At 43.2% G+C, this 20402-nt stretch overlaps 2 protein-coding genes across 3 annotated transcripts in view; one reads left to right on the top strand and one right to left on the bottom strand.

Annotated features, from left to right (window-relative positions):
- Nucleotides 1–651: 651 nt before the first annotated feature.
- On the bottom strand, nucleotides 652–15201 carry UPRT (uracil phosphoribosyltransferase homolog). Of its 2 annotated transcripts, none has more exons than XM_040323990.1 (7): nucleotides 14845–15201; nucleotides 9170–9212; nucleotides 7980–8049; nucleotides 7822–7884; nucleotides 6563–6724; nucleotides 2729–2827; nucleotides 652–1107 (listed from the first exon to the last, which is right to left on the bottom strand). In XM_040323990.1, exons 1-7 carry the CDS (start codon nucleotides 15054–15056, stop codon nucleotides 1001–1003), a joined length of 756 nt encoding a protein of 251 aa, XP_040179924.1. In that variant the 5' UTR covers nucleotides 15057–15201; the 3' UTR covers nucleotides 652–1000. The 2 variants fall into 2 exon arrangements, with proteins under 2 accessions (XP_040179924.1, XP_040179925.1); XM_040323991.1 differs by having other exon boundaries at nucleotides 14826–14974.
- Nucleotides 15202–15252: 51 nt separating this feature from the next.
- The window catches only part of ABCB7 (ATP binding cassette subfamily B member 7), a 119404-nt gene continuing 114254 nt past the window's right edge, over nucleotides 15253–20402 (top strand). Inside the window, exon 1 of the mRNA XM_040323989.1 lies at nucleotides 15253–15482. Within this exon, the coding sequence (XP_040179923.1) occupies nucleotides 15342–15482 (141 nt within the window). The 5' untranslated portion in view covers nucleotides 15253–15341. The remainder of the gene's footprint in view (nucleotides 15483–20402) is intronic.

The raw sequence follows: 20402 nt of genomic DNA, 5'->3' as shown, positions 1-20402 counted from the left end.
TTGAAAAATACACAATATCTTTTACTTTTTTTTAAATACGTATTCTACATATTTTTGGTAAAAATAAATAAATCGCAATAAGCGTATTCAAATCGGTTCGCGCAAAAGTTCTAGCATCTACAAAATAGGGAATAGAATTATGGCATTTTTTATTTTTATTAGTAATGGCGGCGATCTTTATTGTGACCGTGACATTGCGGCGGACATATCAGACACTTTTGGGACCATTCACATTTACACAGCTATTAGTGCTATAAAACTGCACTGATTACTATGTAAATGTGACTGGCAGGGAAGGGGTTAACACTAGGGGGCGCTGAAGGGGTTAAATATGTTCCCTAAAGTGTGTTCTAACATTAGGGGGGGGGGGGGACTCACAAGGGGAGGAGATCGATGTGTGTGCCTCTGTACTACGAACGCACATCGGTCTCCTCACCGCTGACAGGACATGGATCTGTGTGTTTACACACGCAGATCTATGGTCCTGCCGTGATTGCGGACATCGCGGCTGCCGGGCACACGCCCCCTAGCTGCCCGGGAATGCAAGGACGTCCAGTCTGACGTCCTACAATGACTCGGTAGAGAAGGGGTTAATAGTGGCCTATAAAGCTTACCAACGATAAAAGCAGAAAAGACACAGTGACAAAGATCTTGCCATTTTTTTTTTTTTTAATATTACCAAGTAGCTATAATAGTCATACAAATAAATAAATAACCGATGCCCTGGAACGCCTCAGCACACCCATACAAGCTGCATTTGAATGGAATGTGGACCCTTGGTGGGGTGTGTAAGCAAAGAAAGTCAAGGAATACCATTCAGTTTCTGGTGGCTAGGCAGTAAATATTTCATAAAAAGCTAGAAAAACATATACAGTAAAAAGACTGCATAATTCAGTGTCTTGTGCAAGTTTTAGGCAGCAGTGCACATTATTCAGGGCACTGAGACAAACACTGGGTCATAAGCAGCCTCTGAAGAGGCAGGATTACAATAAAAACAAGGTCAGTCTGTCCCAAAATACTTTTGTCCAAAGTGTGTAGGGGCCACTGGGTGGACTTCGGTGGTTAAAATTGTTATATCAGGGAATTCTTGAATGATGGACATTGCACCTGTTAAAAGGAAAAAAAAAATAAAGATATTTACCTTTTTAACAAACATGCAGATGGATTTATGCGATTTTTGGTTTTTTATGTATACCTGTAAAGTCTTTTTCTTAGAATACATCACAGGACACAGAGAGAGGTAAAATAGTTCTAAAGCCTGGACATTTTTTTACCTTAATGGAGGGCATGTCCCAGTAATTGTTATCGCCCCCCTTCACCTACCCAAATCCTACATTCATCCAGCACTGTGCCCGTCGGTAGCGGCGTTTGTCCGCGTTCCTCTCCTTGCAGGACAGAGGCAGTAGCAGGTTTTCTGATTCTCCATGGATTCCACTTCGTCCATTGGAGAAGGAACTTCCTCCGAAGCAGAAGGAAGGAGAGTGGCCATGTTATGTCCCAGGCTAGTGTAAACCACCGAGAGCTGATCTTGCAGACCAGAAATTATGCAAAGGAAGACGAGGAATGTGCCCCTCAAACAGTGGAAATACCAGATAAGGGCAGGGATTCATAGCTAATCTGCCCCATGGGGGAGCCATTGCAGGGCAATCTTGGCAGGAGCACCTCCCTACCCGACAAATGAATCTGGGAGCCCCCATTGTCCTTCTCCCCACCTCTGTGCCTGCAAGAAGCCATGGCCTGGTGAGGAAGGACAGGCCTGTAACCTAGCAAAAAGCAGCCATTCAACTGAAAGGAGTGTCAGCCTATGCCAAAAACTAATGCGACAGCCCCTACCAAATAATACACAGGCCGCTGTACTTGGTGTGCTCCCATGATTGGAAGTCAGCTTGGTTAGTGCTACAGCTTGTATATCAACCCATAAGGGGAAAAACATGTCCGAATGTCATCCTATGCTTTAAAGCACCACACACAGAGGGAAGACTAATGGGGGCATCCCACAAACACAGAGGCACTTACTAGTCCATGCTGCAGGGCCTAATAGGCCCAAACATTACCCATCACAGTAGGCATGTCCCACAGGATCACTGTCCTGGACCTGTAGATCACCTTGCTAAAGAGATAGGGTACAGGGCCTTGAGATCCAGGATTGGATTTGTGTTGACTTAATTATTGAAAAGGTCAACTTTATTGTGCTTTATTAAAAAGATATCACCTTCATCTGTAGATGATGTATTTAGTGTGTATGGGGTGTACTTGGTGAGTAAATGGCAATTAGGATGGGGTAGCTTTTTAGGCAAGTGCAATACGGGGGCTGCCATTGCTGATGACCTTTCTGTAATGCTGACTGCCTGGCTGTTCTGGTTGACCCACCGCTTCAATACATCATTAATCCACACGTTCACAGATGAGCAAATTAATGTTGGATGTTCTTATCTGCATTCCTGTTCCCGATTGGTGTCTTAAAATACTGAAGCCAGGTCACTAACAGCCAGACAACTAGCATTTTTCAGGCCAGGTCAGCAATGACAGCCTACACAATTCTTTCCGTACAGGTTTTTTTTAAGTCACGATACTTGCACTGCCATTGTCAAATCTTTCAATGTGCACAAACTAAAGGCTGCTATAGTGGCTGGATTTCTGTGCTCAAATCGACTCCCAACTTAATATTTACATCTGCATTGAAAAAATGTATATGAATTTGTGTGTGTAAAATATCCAAAAGTCTTACCATGTGGGGTGGAGAAGAGACTGAGAAGTATAATACAGCTAGGTTGGACTCCATGTTCAATCAAAACTTTAACTGCTTCAATAACAGTATTGCCAGTACCTGCAGAAGAAATTTAACACAGATGACGACAGGGAATAACAAAAATAGGTAAGGGAAAAACCCTTTTAAAATTTGATCTCAACACACACACACACACACACACACACACACACAGAAAAAAGGGAGTACACCCCTCACATTTAAATATTTTATTATATATCTTTTCATGTGACAACACTGAAGTAATGACACTTTACTACAATACGAAAAGTAGTGAGTGCACAGCTTGTATAACAGTGTAAATTCGCTGCCCCCTCAAAATAACACAGCCATTAATGTTTAAACCGCTGGCAACAGAAGTCAGTACACCCCTAAAGTGAAAATGTCCATATTGGACCCAATTAGCCATTTTCCCTCCCTGATGTCATGTGACTCAGTGTTACAAGGTCTCGGGTGTGAAATATGATGTTATTGCTCTCACTCTCTTATACTGGTCACTGGAAGTTCAACATGGCACCTCATAGCAAAGAACTCTGAGGATCTGAAAAAAGAATTGTTGCTCTACATAAAGACCAAGCAGGTCTCCAGGCATAAACCCTATTGAGCATCCTCAAACGGAAGGTGGAGGAGCCCAAGGTCCCCAACATCCCCACCAGCTCAGTGATGTCCTCATGGAGGAGTGGAAGAGGACTCCAGTGGCAACCTGTGAGGCTCTGGTGAACTCCATGCCCAAGAGTGTTAAGGCACTGCTGGAATATAATGGTGGTCACACAAAATATTGACACTTTGGGCCCAATTTGGACATTTTCACTTATGGGTGTACTCACTTTTGTTGCCAGCGGTTTAGACAATAATATCTGCTATAGTATCTGCTTGCCTGTACAGGAAATGACTACATAGATAAACTGACAGGCCTGCAGGAGACCTGCATAACAAGCAATCTGCTGATCGCCGGTGCAATGCACCACCATTTGGCTGCTAATTGACCGGTCAACTTTTTTGCGATTCAGCATTGCGTCACTTTAACTGACAATTGCGCGGTCGTGCGACGTGGCTCCCAAACAAAATTGACCCCCCCCCACACACAAATAGAGCTTTCTTTTGGTGGAATTTGATCACCTCTGCGGTAAAAAAATGTTGTACTATAAAAAAAAAATAGAGCAACAATTATGAAAAAAAGAAATAAAAATTCAATATTTTTTACTATTTGCTATAATAAATATCCCCCCAAAAAATATAAATAAAAAAAAAAAAAGAAACGAGTGACATGTCACTGATTGCTGCTCCCGATGAGAGGGAACAGGCGATCCGTGACAGTGTCGCTAGGCAGAACAGGGAGATGCTTGTTTACACTTGCCTCTCCCCATTCTGCAGTTCTGTGACCCGATCGCGGGACATCGAATCCATGGGTCCCGAGGGCATGCATGGCAAAAAAAAAAAAAAAGAAGACTATAACATAATATATATTGGAAAAAGTTCTGAAATTATTTAACTGTATGTATGTATGTATGTATGTATGTATGTATGTATACAGGCATACCCCACTTTTAAGTACACAATGAGACCAGAGCATGTATGTAAAACGAAAATGTACTTAAAGTGAAACAATACATTTGTTCACTTCTAGGGACTGTAGTGGGGGTGTCAGAAGCTGTAGTTGAGGTCTCAGGGGCTGTAGTGGGGGTGTCAGGGGCACACTGGAACAGGGCGGGCTATGCTCTTGGAGCTTCAGCTCCTTCTACTGCAGCTGCAAAATGTCTGAACAGTACTTGTAAGGCACTTTACATACACTTGCGGGTATGTCCTTACTCGCGAGTGTATGTAAAGTGAGTGTACTTAAAGCGGGGTATGCCTGTATATATATAAAACATTTTTTTTTTTTTTTTTACATCAGAAACATGACATTTAACAGGGGTGTGTAGACTTTAAAGTAGAAGTCAGTACACACCTGCCATAATTTTAAAGTGCCTCTGTTTAAAGCGGAGGTTCAATTTTTGTGTGGACCTCCGCTTTAAGCAGAGGCACTTTAAAATTATGGCAGGTGTGTACTGTCTTCTATTTAACATGCGTTTAAATGCGATTGCTTATTTCTGAACACAGCTACATCCCCAGTTATAAGTTATAATATATATATATATTTTTTTTTACATCAGAAACATGACATTTTAGCAGGGGTGTGTAGACTTTTTATATCCTCTGTATATATTTGACAACTGCATTCCCAGAAGTGTTGATATCCATCTATTAGAACTTGGAGAATGTATGAACTGAAGACCAAGTGGTAGCATTAAAAAGACAAAAAAAAAAAAAAATCACTGCTCTAAGACAATTGCCTCTCCTTGGATCAGCTGTCTCTGGTTGCAACAGTGGCATAGACACAAAAATATGCTGGACAGCCGCACTCCAAAAAGTCACTTTTTTTTTATAAAAAAGGACAGAGGTCCAAGGCATCCAAGTACACATGTACCAACACGATGATGATTAAAGAGGAAGTATACCCTGATGGGTTTTGCTTCCTCTTCATTTCCCTGCAAAGGTTTGGAGTGCGGCTGTTCAGCATATTTTTGATGGCTGAATGCCCAGAAAACACCCACTGATCTGGAGAAGCAAGTACCTCAAGGGTATTCGTGATATTGCATCTTGTAAGAACCATGTTGGCAGAACAAAGTCTGTTTTTTGCATGAAGGTTGAATGTATTAGAGCTGTCGGATCGTAAAAGCCACAATCAATGTATAGCAATTTCCTTGGGAAGCTTGGTAACCAGGCACAAGAAAGGTAGGACAATGTCTTCATTAAAGCGGAGGTCCACACAAAAAGTGAACCTCCAATTTTCAGAACCCTCAGGTATTTGCACCCACTTCCGGGCATAGACTGCCGCGGGGGTCACGCTACTTCCCGTCTCCCCTTCTGGGAAACAAACAGGTCGCATTTCTAGGTAGGGGGCGTGAAGTTGGCAGCTCACTCCCACTGCGATTAGCGGGTACCACAGACTCAATGTCTGCCGGCACACGCCGATCATCCCCGCAGAGAGGCAGAATGGCAGTTTGCTTATGTAAACAAGGCAGATTGTCGTTCTGACAGGAGGAAAGGCATGGATCCCGCACCTCCCACACTAATGAAAAAAAAAAAAAAACACACACACACAGTTAACCCATTGATCGCCCGTGATGTTAACCCAGCCAGTGTCATTCGTACAGTGCATATTTTTAGCACTCACTGTATTAGTTTCACTGGTTCCCCCCAAAAAAAGGAGAATATTGCAGAGGGGATCAAATACCACCAAAAGAAAGCTCTATTTGTGTGTGTGTGTGTGTGGGGGGGGGGGGGGGACACATCATTTGGGTACAGCATCGCACGACTTGCAATTGTCAGTTAAAGTAACGCAATGCTGTATCGCAAAACATGGCCTTATCCTAGTCCATTCTGGATTCTGACCCTTTGCCTTCCACCTCCTTAACCACTTCAGCCCCGGAAGAATTTACCCCCTTTCTGACCAGAGCATTTTTTGCGATTCACACTGCATCCCTTTAGCTGACAATTGCACGGTCGTGCGACATTGTACCCAAACAAAATTGATGTCTATTTTTCCCCACAAATAGAGCTTTCTTTTGGTGGCATTTAATCACCTCTGTGGTCTTAATTTTTGGCGTTATAAACACCTGTGAATGTGCAGCATGGACCAAATTAGTGTGAATGTTCAAGCCATCAGTTACTGTTTATCGGTATTGCGATAGATTAAAGCTTATGCAAACTAAAAAACAGTAAAGAAAACAGAGGGATAAGAAAAATCCTTACTTAGTATAGGGTACATTAGCAAAACCTTCCTCCTGTAAATATCTGGTGGGAACTTTGCATAATAGACTTTGGCACGTTGTGTTTCTTCATCACTCTGGATTAAAATTTTTCCAATGCGAATGGAGCGGCAGCAGTCACGCAGACCCTGTTCCATGGCTTCACCTATACCGAGAAATAATGTGAGAGATAAGAATTGGTTGGGAATAAAATAAAAAAGGCAGTTTAGAGGAAATTGGGGAGTCGAGTTCTGCTTAAAAGCAGTTGAAAAAGGGTTCCTTCCCCCCCCCCCCCCCGGGGCAGGGAAGCCGGAGCGCTTCACTTCCTGGTTCCCTCACCGAGGATGGCGGGGAAATTTTTTTTTTTAGAGGAGCTCCGCTTTAATGGAGCCGAGTATTAAAGTATTAATGAGATGGTATTTGGTTCCTTCTTGCCTAGTCAGGATGTACCCATCAACTTCAGCAGACTGCGCCTTGTGGGGCACCACATCTGGTGGGAATGTCCCTGTATCAGGAGCTACTGGAGTCAAGTCTTCTCCTAGATCCGCGAAATAACGGGGATTCTGGTAAACCAACAGCCTTCTATTGCTCTGCTAAATTATCTCCCGAATGGTATCCTACACCCTGTGAAACAATTTTATGCTTCTTGTGGCTAAGATAACAATCGCGGCAGCGTGGAAGTCATCCACTGTTTCCATTTGCCACATGAAGCATAAAATATCCTGCATCATGATACGTGAAAAAGGTGGCTAGTGTAATAAATGACAAACAGGCCCTCTTCGAACATATTTGGGAACCATGGGCTATGTACAGGTACACCTCTCCCCTATACATGGATGATTCCTAGAGATTGGTATAGTCTGAGTTCTAAGTCTACTTCTCCCCCTTTTTTTTCCCTCCGTCTTCTTTCTGCTGCTTTCTCTCGTTTCCCCGATTCTTTTATAAGGTTAAGAATGTTATGAAATCAGCCAATGCCTTATATGCACTGGGACCTCTCCAATATGCTGATTGTTGAAATCCGTCATAGCTATGGATAGCTATCAATAAGAATCTTGCAGCAGCTCCGATGCTCGGACGTGGGCACTAAGATCAGGGCTCAATTAAACTAGGCTTCTCTTAGTTAATAATTCATGCCGGTGTTACAAACTGGTATTCCCTTTATCATGTGGTGCCCAACAATGGAAAAACATTTAGGAAAGACCTGGAATCAAAAGTGTATTTGTTCAAATAAAACTAACTGAACCTAGCATGGCAGTTACTTACCACTCCTCATAATGCTCACACCACAGTTTCCTTTTTCAAATTTCACTCCCTCATATTTGTACCCTACAAGGAAAAAATAAATAAAAAAATATATTTTTTTAAGCAAAACAAAGACAAAGAAGAAGAGGAAGAACAGACATCAGCAAAGAGGATGTTACCTGTTGGAGTAGTGACGGTGCATTCTGTATATGGTAGTTGGTTCAGACCCTCCTCAACCACCAACCGAATCTGCAACATCAACATAAATATACATTAAACCTATTAATCAAATAATGTGTAAATAGGAAAAACAGTAGCCCTAAAAAGTGATACACAATATAACACCAACTATAAACGATGACAATATTGATTTATAACGTGACACACCACTCCCTTTGAGACCGCACTTACTTTCAGAGGGAGTGGTGGAAGATTTAAGATATAAGAAGATTTGGATTATTTGCATTCAATATCTTCACTTCAACATTTGTTTTGTTTATTGACTATAAATTTGTCACATGTCACTGGGTGATATTTCTAATATCCACGTTATACATCAATATTGTCATCGTTTACAGTTGGTGTTATATTGTGTATCACTTTTTAGCACTACTGTTTTTCCTATTTACACATTATTTGATTAATAGGTTTAATCTCAGATATGTATAATTTTCACCAAGTGGCTGCTTTAACCATTTTCACGTTAGTTCTCATTGGCGCAGTGGTGGTATAGGTTATCAGGGACGGTCGCATATCCAATACCAACAGTATATAAATATACATTAGTCACCATTGGTCTCCAAACTGCGCCCCCTGGACTGGATGTGGCACTTTGCTTGCCACTATGTGGGCCCTTAAGGGACTGTTCTTCCCTCGGCTATTCCTCTCACTTTTTTTGCCATCTGTCCCATAGTCATACAGGAAGGAAGAAGAAATCCCTGCAAATTAAAAAAAGGAACTCCTTGGGGACGCCCAGGTCTTCAGAACTAGTGTCCCCACATTGGATGATTCCCCCCCTCTCTTACTTTTCTGGGGACTCAAAATATGGAAATGATGATGGTAAACAAAATAGAGAGGGTGAATCGAATCCTTCTCCACTCCATCCAAAGCAGAGAAAAAGCTTTGCCTTTAGTTATACTTTAAAGCTGAAGTAAAGCCATTAGGCAAGGAATATCCTTTTTGTTTTTTTTAGGCTTTAGGTAACCTTAGGCTTTAAATGAAATTGAATAACTACAGTATTTTGATCATTATATACTCAGTTAAAGTTACAAAAAAACAAAAAAAAACAAACAAACAAACAAACAAACACACACACACACACACACACACACACACACACACACACCATATTACTGGTAAATACACGTACCAACCGATCTGCAGAAAATACAAAATCTCCTCTGCTTGTGGTCCTGTAAAACAGAGAAATGCAGAAAATGCATTACCATCATGTTACTGTAATGATAGCCACACCAGAGCATGATGTCAAGTATTTCCTGCCCACATGAGGTTTATCCAACGTCCTCTGGAATCCCTAGTTATTTACCACCAGAACCAGCAGTATAATAAGATCTCCCAGTGTACTGCTAGATCCCTTTTCTGCCTGCCATTTTAGAGGTCCATCTTCTGGCAATTCTTTTTGTATAGTGGTTAAAGTGACGCTTGTCACCAAACTAAAAAAAAAAGCCCAGGCTCTGCAAAATACTTGACGTTAAACTTACCTCGTGTCTCCCATCCTCCCTCTGATGGAACACTGCAGCTTTTGTTAAACCCTTTGGATTCAACAGTTTGGAGTGTGCCAGATGCCTATGATCTCCGAGATTGACTATAGTCCATTCCTCCGATTCCTGCAGCCTTTATGTTGTTAAAGGACATAGCAGTGATGTTGGATGGATCCACGCACATGGCGGCCGACACATGCACCTGCCACTCCCAAAAAAATTGAACGTAAAATAACCTGTTAAAGCCTACAGCAGCCAGAAAAGACTTGCTATTAAGAATTACTTTGGGCAATGACAACCACTTTAAAGCATAGGAGAATGGCTATATACAAACACTCATGGCCAAAAATATTGGCACCCCTGCATTTGTCAGATAATGCACCACTTTGCCCTGGACATTGTTGCAATTACAAATGTTAAGGCATTCTCAGGTTTCTTTTCTTTGTATTGGTACAACACAAAAAAGTGGAGAAACAAAAAACCAAATCTGACAAATTCCACGCATAACTCCAAAAATGGACAGGACAAAATTATTGCCACCCTCTATTTAATATTTGGCAGCACACCAACCTGAAAAAAAAAAAAAAAAAAAAAAAACTAAAATCAAATCGCTTCCATTAACCATCAATGAGGTTCTTAAACCTCTACTGGAGTTTGGCCACTCTTTTTCCGCCAACTGCTCCAGGTCCCTCAGATCGGAAGACTTCCTTTTCCCAACTGCTGTTTTGAGAGCTCTCCATGGGTACTCTATGGGATTTAGAACTGGACTCATTGCTGGCTAGTTTAATACTCTCCAGCACTTTGTCTTAAAGCATTTCTGGGTGCTTTGGTTTCATTGTCCTGCTGTAAGGTCCATGACCTCTGATGGAGACCCAGCTTTCCGACACTGGGCCCTACACTGCACCCCAGAATTATTTGGTAATTGTGACAGGAGTCACTTTAGGCAGGGGGAGGGGGGCCATGGAACTCAGAATCCCTTGAGCGGATCGGTTCAGTATGCTATGCTATTTTGGGTGTTTCCATTATGAAAGTGTACCATAAAACCGAACCGTACCGCACCATTCTGGGTCCTGCTTCAGATGTGGGGCCATAGAAAATGGAACGGTTCGGTTAGGGCAGAGCTACAATACATTCCACTGATTGGTGGACACGCTAGGCATTTTTTCTAAACTCTGTATGGCCCCCGACGGCCTGATTTGCAGTGGAAACTCTCACCAGAATAGACCGGACCATTCTAACCATTCCAAACTGTACCGACCCAAACCGTTCCGTGGAGACGAGGCATAAGTCAATCTGTGTCTATTAGGGGCACAGGGGAACCGAGAAAAAAAAAATGGACAGCTGTTTAATTGACAATGAGAAGGTGGTTACTTAAAGTGGTTGTAAACCCTTACAGACCACTTTCACCTACAGGTAAGCCTAGATTAAGGCTTACCTGTAGGTGCTGGAACCTACACGGTTTAGGACATGTGACAGACTCACCTGGGACAGAGGTTTTTGGAGGGGACTAAATGCTAGCCTCTTACATTGCAATCATGGGCCCTGGCATTTGGGGGAACGTTGGTCTTTGTGAACTGTATGTCTGGGGACCCTGTATATGCCATTAGAGTGACTTATTCATACTGTTGGGACATACAGTGTAAGGAGATGCTAATGCCCTCACACCCGGCCATCTGTCTGTTCTCTGTGCTAATTGACCCTGCTATTGTGTAAAGATGTCCTGTGTTTATGATAATGTGTATTGTATAGCAGGTGAGCGAGGAGACACGACGTCTACTATGAGTCGCCTAGTCTGGGTAAATGATTAGTTAATTAGCTCATGTTAATTTATGTTTTGGTTGCCTCCTCTTTAAACTGTATATAAGGTTGTATTTTTGGTTCCATTAAACACTTTATGTTCAGCAGACAAAACAAGTATCGTCTCGTTGTGTGCTTGAGAGCAGCTGGAATATCTGATATCTATATCCAGACTGATAGGAAGCGGTATATGACGGAAGCACTCAAGCGGAGTGTGGGACGCGGTGTCAGGGCTCAGCAGCCGTGACATACCGTGGTCAGTTTGTGCTGTATAACTTGCTTTAATGGAACAGGATCAATATTCATTTATTTTTTTAGGGTAACAAACGCTTTAATTATCAGGTAAAGTGGGGTAAACAGCAGTTGTAAATAACCAGATGTAAAGTCAACTCACAGCTGTGGATTAAACATTTTTTTTTCTTTTTTTGCAGGCTTCCTGGCGGGTTTGATCTGAAAACGCCCAAGCTCATTCTTACTGAATTGTTCTCAATAGCCAGAGCATGGAGACATGTAGCTATTATTCCCGTATATAGTACACAAAACCATTCACTGACATCATAGTTGAAAATAAACTACATTTAACACCGTACATACATTAAATATATAAATGGGCAAGATTAAAAAAAAATGCTAAAGTAAGAATTAAAATCCTCTCCAAGACAGCTTTGTACATTACAAGGATTTTCAAAGTTTAAAAGCGGAGTTCCACCCTAAAGCGGAACTTCCACTCAACTGATTCCTCCCCCCCTTCAGTGCCACAATTGGCACCTTTCGGGGGAAGGGGGAACAGGATACCTGTCTTTGACAGGTATCATTTCCCACTTCCGGGAGGCTCAGCCGTAGGTGGTGACGTCATGGCTATGGCTCCCTACTCCTTCCCCGGCCGCTGGGTCAGTAGGAGAGAGGAGCGGGACTCGCGCATGTGCAGTAGGGTTCCTGGCGTGAAGTCGAAAGGCTACACTGCTGGGTACCCTTACCCACAATGGTGGCGGCAGCACCCGACAGCTGATGGAAACATCAGCTGTGGGTGCTGACATCGCTGGACTCCAGGACAGGTAAGTGTCCTTTTAATTAACAGCCAGCAGCTGCAGTATGTGTAGCTGCTGGCTTTAAAAAAAAATAAAAAAAAAATTTGGGGGCGGAACACCGCTTTAAAGCAGATCCTAAACTCGAAGGTATTGACAGCCGCACACCAAAAAACATTTGAAAGGTAGGTAGCCTTTAAAGGTATAAAAGGAAAAAGCACTACAAAACACAGCAAACAGTGGGGTATGTAGCTGATGCGTTTCACACAGGGGTTCAGTGCTGAGTAAAGCAGATCCTGGTTTCTGTTCTACAGATGCTGACATTCCAATGTACTTGCTCATCATTTTATAAGTTAGGACTAAGCGGGTGATCTGCCTCCATAAGTCCCACATTTCTATAAAGAGGCATTGTTTTCGGACAGACAAATCTTTTTGTTCTCTGCTAGGATGTTCCCCGTCACTGAAGGGCAGCAAGGCCACGGTTACCGTTTTTGACATATGTGGAAATTCCCATGCGGAATATTGACTAACTGTCAGACAATCCACCCGTGCGCAGGAGCTTGTGTTTTTTGTCTATAGTTTAGATTAAACCCATGCATTTGAAACCAAGCATACAATATAGAAATCATAAGCAAAGTTTAACTTCAGTGAAAACCACAAAATGGTCTGTGGAACTAAACACACACACAGTTTATATACAAATATCTGACTAATCCTGTAAAATGTAAACGCTAACCTTGAATTAGACCCCAATCACATCCAGAATGTCACTACCGGCTTTGTTGTACAAGCAGCCACATTGGTGGATTAAGCATTTAAGTCATCAGAGGCTAGACGTGCTAAAAAGAAATACGAGGCCAAGTTCTGGACCTGCTGTAGGTACACTTCAAAAATAAACAAAGAAATACAAAACCTAGAAAGAAGGTAGCAATATAGAAGAACCAAAAAACCCAAATCAAAAATCTGATAATAAATTATTAATAATAATAATAAAAAACAAAAAACAACAAGTAACATGTTCATCCAATACCCTTGGAGCATGCCGGACCACCAAATGATGCATGAAATCACACTTGACTCATCACTAAGCAAATACTTTATGACATCATTGCAACAGCTGCTGCCATTCCTACAAACACTCAGCATGTTACAACATCAGCTGAAAGTTCTGCTAAACCAAATAAATCATCTGAAATTCAATGCACCAAACATAAAAAAATAAAAACGTGTTTGAAATGTATTCCTCGTCTCAATGTTCTGAGCAATACTTCCCAACAAACGTAATTCTACAAAAACTGGAAACCGAGTGCGATTATTATGCACTTCAATGTCGGCCGTTACCATGAAAAGGGCACAACTATTTTTCTAGAATTAAAACACCTTTCAAGTGGCTAATCGATCAAGACAGCTACACTTAGGCGGTTTGCAGGCGCTATTGCGCTAAAAATAGCACCTGCAAGCCGACCCTAAACAGCGGCTGCTGTTTCTCCAGTGTGAAAGCCCCGAGGACTTTCACAATGGAGCGGTGCGCTAGCAGGACCGCTCCAAAAGTCCTGCTAGCAGCATCTTTGGAGCGGTGTGCTTACCGCTCCTTCCCATTGAAAGCAATGGGAAACCGCGGCTGTACCGCCAGCAATGCACATCTGCGGAGGCGCATTGCCGTCGGTATTATCCCTTTTTCGGCCACTAGCGAGGGACTTCCTCCATTTTAGCTACGAGACCCTCAAAGCCGCTGACATTGAACAAATATCCGCACGGCGGTGTGAATTTCCGGTCCAGGTCACAGTCTTCAAACACTAAAAAGGGCAGCGACTGCTCGCGTTATATATTTATTGGGAAGGTGCGGCAAACAATCCACCAGCCACCACCCCCCACCAACCCCATCTAGGTCACGCGCATTGGCTTCCCCCTGCGTCTCCTACTCCTGGCAGTTCACGACAGCTTCTCCTGGGCAGCCAATAGGATCGCTTCTCCTCTCAGCCAATTGAGTGACGGGTCTCAGGACACACTTGCCAATTGCCAGGGAGGAGAATCAAGACGACATTCGTTATTGTCACAAAACTTTGTGGGTTCTGCCGTTTTTTTTTAAGCCTATTAGAGCCTCTGGTGTTAGTTACGTGCTTCTAAAGAAAAAAACGAAAGAGACCCCATTGGAATTCATGTGTCTGGTGCCCTGCATGTAGATTAGGGGGCCGGACGCACAGATTAGGGGGCCGGACGCACAGATTAGGGGGCAGGGCCCCTGCATGGATGGGCCGCCACAGAATTAAGGTCAGCCAGGAAACAAGCATCTTCAGAGGGGCAGCTCAGCAATGGCAGCCTCCAGATTCAGTGCTTTTCTCTATGGATGGTTCCCCCAGTCATACTAGGGAGCTGGCTCTTCATTCTGCGGGTGAAGAAGGGTTCCATTCCCAGCAGATACATTATAACTGTGTTCATTCCTAATAAAGGTGATGAAATCCTCCATAGCGCACACACATACCATGGCGAAGTCCGCTCACCTGTCCCGGATGATAGTCTGCAGCTCCCGGATCTGGTCATTCATAGGGAGAAGTTTGAGTTGAGGTCCCACCTGCTGCAGGTGATCTTCCTCCAGCTCGGGGCTCTCCTCACTCTCCTTGTCAGTCTCATTGCTGCTCCCGCTGCCATCAGCGAAGCGGATCTGCCGATGGACGGGCTCCGACTGCTGCTGTTCCCCCGGCATGTCTTCCATGCAGCCCGGCTCTGACACCACACAGCAGCGTGCAAAGCTTAGCAGCCTCTCGCGAGCATCCCGGACTGCGCGGCTCGTTGGTCTCCGCGGCTGCCAATCACAGTGTGCCCTCACACCAACGACGTGATTGGCTGCATTCCAGGAACTGGAGGTGGAGCTTTGCCCGGGAATGACCAGCGATGTATTACAGAAGTCGCACAGCGGGGAGGGGCTGTCTGGCCTCGTTACTCTATGGTGTGGGAGGACTAGGAGCTTTCCAGTCCTTCAGACCCCGTGACCCCGGACATGGCGCTGCTCATGGTGCTCAATGTTCCCCGCAGGAGACCGGGGTTACTGTGGCAGCTCAGGAGGCCTCTCAGCTGCTACTATCAAGGAGAACGGAGGTGGAAGTCCAGCAGTTCCCGGGCAAAGGGGGAGCAGAGCCAGGTGAGTGATGGGGGGCGGGCTGCAATCAGGGGGATAGAGGGGCCCCTACTACCGGCAGAGCACATGAAGAGGATCTGTCATAATGTTGTGGGTGGAAGAGCCTGACAGGCATGTGATCAGGGACATCTCCATTCAGTATGACAGAAGGCAGAGCTCAGCTTTCAGTGTGGAGGGATCAGAACACCTGTCAGCTTTTATTGCACCCTGGTGATCGTTGTCATTGAGAGAGAAAATCCCAAATTTCGTGTTGTCCCCATGACAGGAATAGAGGAGAAATCTTCCAACGTGGACACTAGTGATGGTGACAACCAGGGATTCCATCACTTTGGGGAGATTTCCTCTCACTTCCTGTTTTGGTTATGAGACAGGAAGTGAAGGAAAGCCTTACTAATGGGGCACAGATGGTGGAAAAAACAAAAAACCTGACAGGTTAGCTGCAAGATTCTGGCTAAAATGAGAATCACAATTTTTTTGCTTAGAATAAAGATTATGATTCTCACGGTGTAACATCATCTTTCACATTATACAAACAATTTGGCCTAACTTTATGGTTTATTTTTTAATTCATTAAAATTGCGTTTGAAAGACCGCTGCGCAAATACAGTGTGACATAAAATATTGCAACAATTGCCATTTTATTCCCTAGGGTCTCTGCTAATATATATATATATATATATATATATATATATATATATATCTATATATATATATATATATATATATATCGTATTTATTGGGGTATAGCGCGCACCCCTAAAGTTGCAGCGGATTCCTGTGGAAAAAAGTTTTTTTGTACTTACAGTTTTGGTGTCTTGCGCGGCGGCCTCATCGGGTCCGGCGTCCATCTGCGGCTTCAGGTGTCCTCTTCGTCGGGTCCGGCGTCCTTCTGCGGTGTCCTCGCGTCCTCCCTGCTAGTTTCCCGCGCCGAGTTTGAATACTGCGCCGACATATACAGAGCGCAGTACACTCGTGTATTGTCGGGCAGGCTCGGCAACTCTCGCGCTGACGTCCTGTACGTCCAGGACGTGAGCGCGGAAGGAGCCGAGACTGCCTGACTATACCCGAGTGTACGGCGTATACCGCGCACCCACAATTTTGCCCTGATTTTAGGTAATTTCAAGCACAAAAAAATATATTTTAACAGGGACATGGATCTATGCCTTCCCTAAGTAAAAGCTCCTCCCTTACTACTCTAAAACACCGGCTAGGCGCACATTTAAACCCTTTGATCTCTTGATGTTTAACCCCTTCCCAGCCAGTGTCATTAGTATAGTGACAGTGCATATTTTTAGCACTAATCACTGCATTGGTGGCACTGGTTCCTAAAAAGTGCCAGAGTGTCCACTGCAATATCGCAGCCATTACTAGTAAAAAAAAAATGAATATCCCATAGTTTGTAAACAATATAACTTTTGCGCAAACCAATCGATATATGCTCATTGGTATTTTTGTTACCAAAAATATGTAGCAAAATACATATTGGCCTAAATTGATGAAGATTTTTTTTTTTATTATTTTCTTTATTTGATATGTTTTTTATAGCAGAAAGTGTAAACAAAATGTGTGTGTATATAATATATATATATTGTGTGTGTTTAAAAAAATTGTTAGTTTTTTTATTTTTTTTGGTTTATAGCGCAAAAAATACAGCAGAGGTGACCAAATGCCACCAAAAGAAAGCTTGTGAGGAAAGAAGTTTTGCAAAAAAATGGCCTGGTCAGGAAGGGGGTAAATCTCCTGGAGCTGAAGTAGTCAAATTAGCTAATCATGTAAAAAGCTAATTCCTGTGTACTTATCTCATCTGCACCTGATTGGATGAAGGGGAGTATTCAGGCAATCTATTGTGTAAAGATTCACAACTATTTTTGGTTAAAGGGGTTGTAAAGTCAGAATTTTTTTTATCTTAACCACTTAAGGACCGGTTGGATTTGCCCCCCTTAATGACCAGGCCATTTTTTTGCCATACGGCACTGCATTACCGCGCACTTTTTTGCCCTGAAAATCAGGGCAAAATCGTGGGTGCGCGGTATACGCCGATACCCGCTTTCCCACGCCGAGTTTGAATACTGCGCCGACATATACCGAGCGCAGTACACTCAGGCAGTCTCGGCTCCTTCCGCGCTGACGTCCTGGACGTACAGGACGTCAGCGCGAGAGTTGCCGAGCCTGCCCAACAATACACGAGTGTACTGCGCTCTGTATATGTCGGCCAGTGTTTCCTCTTCAGCTTGAGTGGTGCTTCCTGTTGGGCTGAGCTGCACTCTTGTAATGATGTGTGAAGTCTGCTTTGTTCCTAGCCCAGGTTACATGATGCCCCTCTGGGGTGTGGTGCATCCACAATAGCCTGGGCTGAGAGGAAATCAGCCAAATCAAATTAAGTGGCGCTGAACCTCGGAATGGCGAGTCTTCAGAGGATAGCACCAGAGAACAGGCAAATACTGCAAAAACTATTTTTTTTTTTTGTATCTGGAACTCAGCTTTAACCCATTGCCTCTGCAAAGAAACAAGTGATCAAAAAAATAGAACTCTGTCTAAAATAATTACTTTAAGCCGCTGCCTCAAATGTTCCAAAGATGTACACTCTGCTCTTTATGGGGTTATCACTATGGGATCAGATATGGCCAATATGACCAAAATGTGATTGTGGTCAAATGCTCTAGGTGCTCAGTATTTGGTAACCAATGGTTATAGCATATACATATTGTTGGTTTAATAGAGGGAAAAATATTGTACGCCAGATAAGGACCCAATCAGGCATGCTTATGACAAGATTGCTGAAAATGCGGTTACTATTATCTTGTCATTGGATTCTCAACCAGTCCTGAAGAAGCTTTATGAGAAGCACGTTGACCTAAGGGGACAATTGTTACAAAGCAATACCTGTAAAATATTCATGAAATTTAAGATGGGCACATATATCTGTAGTGTTTTCTTATCGCTTTTCAAAGCCCTAAGTCCCCTGGCTTTCTCCTACTCCGTTCTTCTGTTCTCAGCATAATAACTTCTGATAAGTTCTCCGTCAACTGTGATAAAACCAGGCTGAATTTTGTGTCAGGATGGGTCCTATAAATAGATTAGCAGAGAGCTGGTCTATTCACAGCACAGCTCTGCATGTTCCTTTTGTTCCTCTGCCTATGTGGAGGGTGTTGCCTTTCCTCCAATCAGCTCACACACAGTATGCCCAGACTCCCCTCCCACTGCTGAAATGGGAATACATTTTTTTTTAAACACAATGTGCACTTTCTAAAGAGTCTACAAAGCTGTAGACAACAGATATACATGTAAAACTTGTGTAGGGAGATTTGTTTCATCTGTGTATCATCTGAGGCTCTTCACTTTACTGTGTATGTGTGGGGCTGACATCTACTTTAAAGATGAATTCTGGGTATGGTATATTTTTGCAGGATTTAATTGGTCTAATTTGGACCAGTGTAACCATGTGTATATCATTACCTGGCTGATGCCCCTGGAAGCTGGAAATCACTAGACACCGCTACTCCAGTGAACTCCACTTGCTTCCTGGTCCTGTGCTGAGCAGCTGGCCTGTTGCATTCTAAACAAAGTAGACTGGCTGCTCGGCACGGGTGCAATTCAGACAAAGCTTTGAATTCACTGAAGGAATACAAAGTGTTTTCTGATTGGACAAGGTGGGGCAGTGACATTAGTGAGCACCAAAAGGGGTGCGCACACTTGCATTGAGGGATAAAGGTACCAAGCTCTCGGCTTCAGGCTGGAACTTTTTGGACTGTAACAACCTTATGTTCGGTGCCTGTTATTGTGAAAGTTTTCATTTTGTTAGTGATAATTTTAGTAGGTGTCCAGCTCCTGCACTCAGATTTGGAGGAGGGGGGTCAGCACTATTGCTTTATACAGGGCTAGCAGTAAAAGAATATGAGCACAAGGATGACCTCATCAGTGCATTGCTCCTCACTTGTTTAGTTAGAGGGCTGAAGATGATTTATTTGCCAGGCTGTACTGCTTAACTGCACAGGAGGTCCAGGATCTGGCTCTGCTGTTTGGCAGGGGTGCCTGACTAAAGCCCACTGTCAGCTGACATCACAGAGCTGATCCAGACTCTACATGGAATCTGAAAACAATGCTGGGATCCGTCCAGATGCTTGACTGGCAGTTGGCTCCGCCTCTTAGTGTACTGTTGAGCGCTGGAAGGACAGACTGTCAGTCATCGGCGTACTGAAGGTCTTTGATTGCTCAGTTCTCGTGTAGAGCTGGCGGCGGGGTACAGCTGCCGCCATCTACTTGAGTATATATGTTTGTTTTAATGTAAACGCGCACTTCTCTTGATGCGTTTCATACTTTGACGTCCCATTTTCAGCATCCTGTAGATTACCTAGATATTCTATACAATGGCACATTTCACACATTGACAGTAATGTGTATGTCGGCTTTTAATTTTTTTTTCTTTTTATTGTAAATAGCCACGTGTATTTTAAGTAAAGAAAGCAAGCTTATTAGACAAAGGAGACAGTATGTCCTCTCACAGAAATGCTATTTAACAAATTAAGTGGAACAACATAATGTTCTTCTTCTATGTTCTAACTACTCTACATGATTACAAAAGCTGAAAATAATAACTCCCATGGATACATTAAAGGGGCCTTGACTGGCCATGTGTTAGGAAGATAATTGTGGAATAACACAGTTTGTGATCCCTATTTCAAATCTCAATTTCTTTAGTAATAGTAACCAGCAGGGTTCCAGGGCTAAAACCTCAAAGATCCATTGCTTACTACAATAAAACAAATACAGTGCTTCCTGGAGGATAGCGAGTAGATACTGTGAGCATAGCTTTCAGGCATACTATGCATAGAGTGGGTGGACAATGTGAGGCTAGGGAAGAGCACAACAGGAAATATGGTGTAAAATACCAATACAGCTTTCCCCAAATCAAGATATGTTATA

Source organism: Rana temporaria, chromosome 9 (assembly GCF_905171775.1).
Source record: "Rana temporaria chromosome 9, aRanTem1.1, whole genome shotgun sequence".
NCBI classification, from domain to species: Eukaryota; Metazoa; Chordata; class Amphibia; order Anura; family Ranidae; genus Rana; species Rana temporaria.
Note: the sequence above shows the minus strand (reverse complement) of the source record. Positions and strands in the feature narration are given on the sequence as shown.

What these genes read in the sequence shown, in the direction of transcription:
- UPRT (XM_040323990.1), bottom strand. Translation starts at nt 15,056, where the DNA reads ATGGAAGACATGCCGGGGGAACAGCAGCAGTCGGAGCCCGTCCATCGG. An exon ending in CAGACTATCATCCGGGACAG is followed by an intron (nt 9,213 to 14,844) that starts GTGAGCGGACTT and finishes TCTGTTTTACAG; the next exon opens with GACCACAAGCAGAGGAGATT. An exon ending in GCTAATGTACCCTATACTAA is followed by an intron (nt 2,828 to 6,562) that starts GTAAGGATTTTT and finishes TTTCTTCTGCAG; the next exon opens with GTACTGGCAATACTGTTATT.